At 68.2% G+C, this 7629-nt stretch overlaps 2 protein-coding genes across 2 annotated transcripts in view; both read left to right on the top strand.

Moving 5' to 3' along the window:
* Positions 1–520: 520 nt before the first annotated feature.
* On the top strand, positions 521–6074 carry HR (HR, lysine demethylase and nuclear receptor corepressor). Its single transcript, XM_027668921.1, has 17 exons — positions 521–1070; positions 1712–1886; positions 2310–2533; positions 2635–2784; positions 2875–2961; positions 3041–3159; positions 3276–3354; positions 3519–3682; positions 3798–4013; positions 4095–4266; positions 4504–4579; positions 4708–4838; positions 4931–5029; positions 5109–5248; positions 5454–5642; positions 5738–5857; positions 5936–6074. Exons 1-17 carry the CDS (start codon positions 521–523, stop codon positions 5996–5998), a joined length of 2754 nt encoding a protein of 917 aa, XP_027524722.1. The 3' UTR covers positions 5999–6074.
* Positions 6075–7378: 1304 nt separating this feature from the next.
* NUDT18 (nudix hydrolase 18) overlaps positions 7379–7629 on the top strand; it is a 2943-nt gene continuing 2692 nt past the window's right edge. Inside the window, exon 1 of the mRNA XM_027668898.1 lies at positions 7379–7389. The gene's annotated coding sequence lies outside the window, so the exon portion shown is untranslated. The remainder of the gene's footprint in view (positions 7390–7629) is intronic.

Raw genomic sequence — 7629 nt, forward strand, 5'->3', positions numbered from 1 at the left:
ACGCTGCCGCGGGGGTGGGGGGAGAACACACAGAACACAGAGAACCCCCATCACCCCACCGCCGGCGACGGGGAAGCGCCGGGGCAGCCGCGGCGGGGAAACTGAGACAGGGCCACTGGACGTTCCCCGTCACCCCCCCGCCCCGCAGCGACGCGGGTGACAGGCAGTGACAGGGACCCACAGCCGGGGTGACAACAACCCCCCTCTGCTCCCTTTGCAGGAGTTTTACCCGAAGAAAGAACCCGGTTTCCACCCCCCCGCCAAGGACCACGCGGCGCCGCAGCTGCTGGGCAAGGGCCAGGCAGGGCAGGACAGAGACGGGGAGGGGGAGCCGGCGGGGCCGGAGCCGCCGGGAGCCCCGTGGAGGGATGGCCGAGCCGGGGGCAGTTCGGCGGTGCCCGTTCCCCACGCCCGAACGCCTCCCCCCAGCGCCAGCCACCCCCTCTTCCTCCTGCAGCCCGGCGCGGGGGGCTGCGGGGGTCCCTGGGTGGGCGCGCGGCCCCACGGCGCCGATTTTTCCATGGAAACGGGGCCGGGACGGCCCTCGGAGCCCAAAGATGAGCGCCTGGGGTACCAAAGCCTCCAGCCCGGCTCGCCACCGGGATCCAGGGAGCCCAACCCGTCGCCTCTGCTCGCGGACGGGCACTACCCACCGGCTCTCGCCAAGCCGGAGCCCCCCCCAGCCTGTCTCTGCCCCACCCCGGGCTGCGATGGGTGCCCGGGGGTGGGCTGCAGGGTGCCCAACCCCTTCGAGCCCGCCCTGGGCATGCCCGGGGGGCGTTTCCCGTGCCCCCCCAGCAACCACACCAAGCTGAAGAAGACGTGGCTGACGCGGCACTCGGAGCAGTCGCTGCCTCGCCTCAAGGCTGCCCGGCGGGACGGGGGTCCCGAGCCCCCCGGGGAGGCCAAACGCTCGGCCAAACGCCCCCATGGCACTGCCGAGGGACCTCGAGCTGCCAGTGAGGGCGCCGGGGCGGCCAAGAGGGGCACGAAGGCCACCGTGTGCCCTGGGGAGGGCACAGAGAGCCGAGGGGACCCCGAGGAGAGGAGGATGGAGCTGGGAGAGGGAGGTAAGGAAGGAGGGTGCCTGGTGGGGCTGGCGAGAGGGTGGTGGCATCACCCAATCCCACAGGGAACGTTCCATCCCCGTTCCCAGCGCCCACAACACGAGCTGGGAACACGTGAGGGCCGGGAAACCCGCTGTGCTGGGGCTTTCCCTGCCATGGCTTGAGGCTGGCAGCGATTCCCAGGGCAGGAATGGATGGAAATGCTCCTCTGGGGTGGCGTGGCACCCTCGAGTGGGATGCCTGGAGGGGTGGAAATGTTCCTTTGGGGCAGCATGGCACCCTCAGGTGGGATGCCCATGGGGTGGAAGTACCGTCACTGGGTCAGTGACTCCCCGGGGAGGAGTTGGCATCTCAGCCCTGACCTCTGCAGAGCTCCAGCCCTACTTTCCAGCCCTACTTTCTGGCCCAGTTTCCAGCCCCCGCCGCAGCGTGACAGTCACAGAGTCCCACAGTCCTGGAGCGGCTTGGGTTGGAAGGGACCTTAAAGACCATCTTGTTCCAACCCCTTGCCGTGGGCAGGGACACCTTCCACCAGACCAGGGTGCCCCAAGCCCCGTCCAGCCTGGCCTTGGACGCTCCCAGTCCCTCCTGGCTGGCGTGGATGGGGCTCCACGGTGTCCCCAAGCACTCCCTGTGTCCCTCAGAGCCACCGGGCCGGCAGGAGCCGTGGTGCCTGCAGAGCCTGCCCTGCACTGCGCTGCCCCCGGGCATCCCCCGCTGCTGTGCCTGTGCCCCCCGGGCCACGGGGGACCCCCAGGGTGAGGAGGAGGAGGAGGAGGAGCCCCCTGAGAGCACCTGCAGGCTGCTGCACTTCCGCAGGTGAGCCCGGGGCTCCTGGGCAGCTCACAGGGTGGGGGGTCCATGGAGCATCCCCTCCCATCACCCCATTTTGGAGCATCCCCTTCTGTTACTCCATTTTTTAATGTCTCCTCTTTGGAACATCCCCTCCCATCATCCCTCTTCGCAGCCACCCCACTTTGGGGCACTCTCTCCATCATTCCCATCACTTGAGAGCATCCTGTCTCATCACCCCACTTCAGAACACCCTCTCCCATCACCCTATTTTGGAGCGTCCCCACTTTACACTGTCCCCTCTCCCCTCTTTGGACTGTCCTCTCCTGTCACCCTGCTTTAGAGAATCCCCTCCCACCTTTGAGGACCCTCTCCCATCACCCCAATTCTTTACCTCCCGTCTCATCACCCCCTTTCTGAGCTCCCCTCCCGCCCCCTCTCACCCTGCAGGTTCGCCCTGGGGGACAACGGGGAGCTGAGTGCCGATGGCCTCTGCACCCTGGGGGAGGCCGAGGGGGAGCTGCCGGAGGAACCTGGCCCCGAGCCGGGGAGCAGGAGTGTGGGGAGCAGCCTCTGCCTGGCCAAGTACCTCCTGGGGGTCCTGGGGGACCCCTTCTGCGACGCCGTCCGCAGGGACAGGGACACGTGGCCGGGAGCCCCCGGCGGGCCCGAGGGTAAGGGGGGACTGGGATGGGGGGACAGTGGGGGGCACTGGGCACACACTGGGGGGACACTGGGCACACACTGGGGAGGCTGAGGCAGTGCTTCCCCCCAGGGGTGACGGCCTGGAGGCGGGGGGAAGGAGCCCCCCAGCTCTGCGACGCCTGCCAGCGCGGCTTCTTCAACTCCCACTGGAGCTGTGCCAGATGTGGCTTCCAGCTGTGCCCCACCTGCCACCGCGGCAGGAGGGAGGCCGACGGCTCCGGTATGTGGGAAGGGGGGGAAGGAGGAAAAAACGGTGTCAGTCCTTGGTGGGGGGCTCGGTGGGGACGAACACACCCTCTCTCCGACGCAGAGGGTCCAGCACAACCGCCCGAGTGCACCCCCGGGCCAGAGCACCCCGTCACAGCCCTGGTCCCCACGCAGTTCGTCCCCACCTGTGGTGAGTGTGTCCCCCAGCCCCGGGACCCTCCCCCTGTCTGCTGCAGGGGGGCTGACACCCCTGTCCCCGTTGTCCCCAGTCCTGACCAGGCTCTGGAAGCTTCTGCACGAGGTCAGGGCCAAGTTTGGCATCGAGTCCCACTGTCCCTGCAGGGAAGGGGCTGTGGAGCAGAGCCCGGCCGAGCCCCCGGGCAGGGAGGTACGGGGGGAGCTGTGGATGGGGGGGGGAAATGGGGTGCAGGTGCACCCCAACCCCTGCACAGGGGGGGTAGGGGGGGATGTGGCTCCCCCCTGACGCCCACACGGGTGTTCCAGGAGCCGCCGGGGGCCGCGGTGCCCACCCTGCCACCCCCCAGCCACGGCCAAGCTGACACCTCCCGGCCCATCAAGGAAGGTAGGGCCGGCTGCGACCCCCCCACCGCGGGCACGGCCCCGCCCCGGGGGGGTCAGGGATGCTCCACCCCCTCCCCTTCTCGGGGTGCTGGGTAAAGGGGGGTGAGATGCAGAGGGCGGCGTGGGCGACCCTGACCGTGTTCTCCCACCCCCCCCTCCGAGCAGAGAGCCCCGAGGGGGGGCTGCCGTCACCGGGGCAGCCCCCGGCCCGGGGGGCCGTGCAGACCACCACCCTGTGCGACCTGCTGGCCTCCACCGCCGTGAAGCTGTGCCTGGGGCAGGACGGGGTGCGCATGGCCTTCGCCCCCGTGGTGCCCACCCTGCCCAGCGTGAGTCCCGGGGCGACCAGGGCACCCCCTCCCCTGCTGCCCACCCCACCTTAGGGGGGGCCAGGGTGGGCTGAGGGGCTCCCCATTTGCATCTCCCCCACCCCCTTCCTTCCAGGACAACCGCCTGACCAGCATCCTGGACAGCATCATCGCCCGCGTGGTGGAGAGGAAGATCCAGGAGAGGCAGGCGGGGGGCGAGCTGAGCCCGCCCAGCCCCCTCGAGCCCCCCGCGTCCCACTGCGTCCTGGAGCCCAGTGGGCTGCTCTGGCTGCACGACCCCGGCCACGCCAGCAACTACAAACTCTTCCAGGAGCACTGGCGGCAGGGCCAGGTGAGCCCCCCATCCCTCAGGGGGTGTGGGGACACCCGGGACCCCACCCCCAGCCCCGCTGACCCCCGGCTGCCCCGGCAGCCCGTGCTGGTTTCAGGGCTGCAGAAGAGGCTGGAGGGGCGGCTCTGGGGGCCGGAGTCGTTCCGCCCACCCCGGGGGGAGCAGGAGGTGGAGGCGGTGAACCTGCGGGCGCCGGCGAGCCGCGTCCGCCTGAGCAGCCGGGAGTTCTGGGATGGCTTCACTGCCAGTGCGGGTGAGCGGGGCCATGAGTCTGTGGGGTGCCCGGGGGGATTTTGGGGTGAGGTGTGAGGGGAGCCGGGGCCATGAATCTGTGGAGTGCCCGGGGTGATTTTGGGGTGAGGTGTGAGGGGAGCAAGGGTGATGAGTCTGTGGGGTGCCCGGGGTGATTTTGGAGCCAGGTGTGAGGGGAGCCGGGCTGTGCCCCCCCTCCCCTCCATCCCTGTGTGTGATGCCGGGCTCCCTCCCGCAGCATCCCCGGAGCAGGAACAGGGCACTGGGGACTTGCTGAAGCTGGAGAGTGGCTTTGGGGACATGGAGCTGAGCCGGTAGGTGTTGGTAGAGGGTGGGTCCCCCCTTCCCTGACCTCCCCACGCCAGCACTGGGGGCAGCAGGGCGGCTCTGGCCTCGCCTGTACCTTGGTGCCCCGGTGTCAAACACCCGCCCTGTGCCACAGGGCCACCAACCTGCGTGCCAGCCTGCCCCTGCCCGAGTACTGCGGGGCCAGCGGCCGCCTCAACTTGGCCACCCACCTGCGGGGCCAGCGGGGCCGGCGCTGGCTGCGCCCACGTGTCTGTGCAGCCTATGGTGAGTGTGGTACGGGGGCTTTGGGGGGCACCTGGGCCCCCCCTCCCATGGGGATGCTTGACGCTCACCCAGCACCCCGCTCCCACTTCCAGGTGTGCACCCACGGGATCGGAATGTCGGGACCAAAAACCTGGTGGTGGAAGCTGCTGATTCTATCAACATCCTGGTTCACGCTGCGGCGGCACCGCGGGGTACGGGGGGAGCACCGGGGGTACCCCCACACCACACCAACCCCCCCGAGCCCTCCCTGAGCCCCCCCTCTGCCCTCAGAGGTGCTCCTGCCCGGCGACACGGATGACATGGATGCGGCGCTGAGGGAGCGGCTCAAGGACACGGGCGGCCGGCCCGGGGCACTGTGGCACATCTTCCGTGCCGAGGACGCCACCCGGATCCGGGATTTCCTGAGCAAGGTCAGTCCTGGGGCGACCAGGGCACCCCCTCCCGTGCTGCCCACCCTGCCTCGGGTGGTGACATTGGATCATCCCTGACCCCGGTGGGATGCAGGGGGGATGAAGGGAGATCCCGAGATGGGGGCTCGTGGTGCCACTGGAGCATCCTTTGTCCCGCTCTGGCCCCTGCCCCCTTCCAGCTCCGCTCACCCCTGGCACCTCACAGGCATCCGAGGAGCTGGGGCAGGAGGGGGTGGCCACGGGGGAGCCCCCCGGGCGCTCCCTGGACCCCCCCGGGCGTTACCTGGACGCGGCGCTGCGGAGGCGGCTGCGGGAGGAGTGCGGGGTGAGCGGCTGGACCCTCCTCCAGTGCCTGGGGGACGCCGTGCTGGTCCCCGCGGGGGCTCCCCACCAGGTAGGCAACCCTGAACCCCCCTCAGAGGGGCAGCTGTGCCACCCTCCCGTGTGGAAACCGAGGTGGGGCGAGCCCCTGATGCCCCCCTGGTGCAGGTGCAGAGCCTGACGGGCACCATCAGTGTGGAGCAGCGGTTCCTGTCCCCGGAGAGCTCCGCCCGCCTCCGGCTCCTCAGCCCTGATCCCGCTGGGACCACACGCCAACTCCACGCCCAGGTGGGTGTTCTGGGGTGTGTGTGTGTGTGGGGGGGGTGTATAAGCAGTGCTGACCCCCCCTCTTTGCACCCCCTGCAGCTGGACGGGATGATCTTGGCCGCCGTGCGGGAGGCGCTGGGGGTCCTGCGGGGCTGCAAGTGAGCCCATGGAACAGTGGAAGGACACTCTGACAAGTCTGGGATGGGGGCTGGATGTGGGCCTGGACTCCCCAGGGAGCCGGGAGTGGGCACTTCCAGCTCAGTTCTTTGCTCCAGGATCTCCCAGGACAGCTCGGGGCAGGGGGAATAAAGTGTCTACAGTGTGCCGGGAGCACTGGCACCACCAGCACTGCCTCAGGGTCTGACTTCATCCCCCTTCTTTCCCATCGGGGTCAGGGATGCTCAGGAGGCACCACCAGCACTGTCTTGGTGTCTCCTTTCATCCCTCATCCGTTCCATCACAGTCAGGGGTGATCCAGTGGCACCACCAGCATCCACCCTGGCATCTGCCTTCGTCCACCATCTGTCCCATTGGGGTCGGGGATATTCCAGTGGCACCACCAGCATCTCCCTTCCATCCCATGGGGGTCAGGGGTGCTCCAGTGGCATCACCAGCAACTCCCTTGGCATCTCCTGCCATCCCATCGAGGTCAGGGGTACTTTGGTAGCATCACCAGCATCACCAGCATTCACCTTGGCATCCCCTTCACATCCCACCGGGGTCAGGGATGTTCTCATGGCACCATCAGCATCCATCTTGGGGTCTCCCTTCATCCTCCCTCCATCCCATTGGGGTCAGGGATGTTCCAGTGCCACCACCAGCATATCCCTTCAATCCCAATGAGGTCAGGGATGCTCCCAGTGCCACCACCAGCATATCCCTTCAATCCCAACGAGGTCAGGGATGTTCCAGTGCCACCACCAGCACATCCCTTCAATCCCAACGAGGTCAGGGATGCTCCCAGTGCCACCACCAGAATATCCCTTCAATCCCAACGAGGTCAGGGATGCTCCCAGTGCCACCACCAGCACATCCCTTCAATCCCAGAGAGGTCAGGGATGCTCCCAGTGCCACCACCAATATATCCCTTCAATCCCAGCAAGGTCAGGGATGCTCCCAGTGGTACCACCAGCATCCCCCCCCCCTCCATCCCATCAGGGTCACTTTGGCATCTCCCCTCATCCCCCTCCATCCCACTGGGATCAGGGAGGCTGAAACAGCACTGGGCACTAGCACGGGGCAGTTAATTAGAACAGGGCAGTTAATTAGCATGGGGCAGTTAATTAGCACCGGGCAATTAATCAGTATGGGGAAACGGGTATCATGGAGTGCAGTGGGCACCGTGCGATGGCCACCGTGCGATGACCAGTGTGTAATTAGCACCGCCTAATTAATTAGCACGACGCCACGCGCTCGCGCGGCCCCTTTAAAGCCAAGCCCCGCCCAGCCGGAGTGACGGCAGGATTAGCCAATGGAAATTGAGAAGCCGCGGCGGCGCGGCCAATGGGCGGCGAGGGGGTGGGCGGGCCCCGCGCGGCGGAGCCCCCGGCGCGGTGAGTGCGCGGCGCATGCGCGGGGCGGGGGGGGCTGCGGGGTCCCTGCGCCCTCCCCGCGACCCCCGGACCTTCCCCGCGACCCCCGGCTCGCTCCCGCCGCACCCGCAGCCCCGCAAACCCTCCCCTGCTGCAGCCTGCAGCCCCTCGGAGCCTCCCCCTATTGCAGCCCACCCCGAAACATCCTGCGCGTTGCACCCTGCAGCCTCCCCGAAACCATTCCCTTGTTGCAACCCCCCC

This window comes from Corapipo altera, unplaced genomic scaffold, assembly GCF_003945725.1.
Source record: "Corapipo altera isolate COAL_440 unplaced genomic scaffold, ASM394572v1 182, whole genome shotgun sequence".
Classification (NCBI taxonomy): Eukaryota; Metazoa; Chordata; class Aves; order Passeriformes; family Pipridae; genus Corapipo; species Corapipo altera.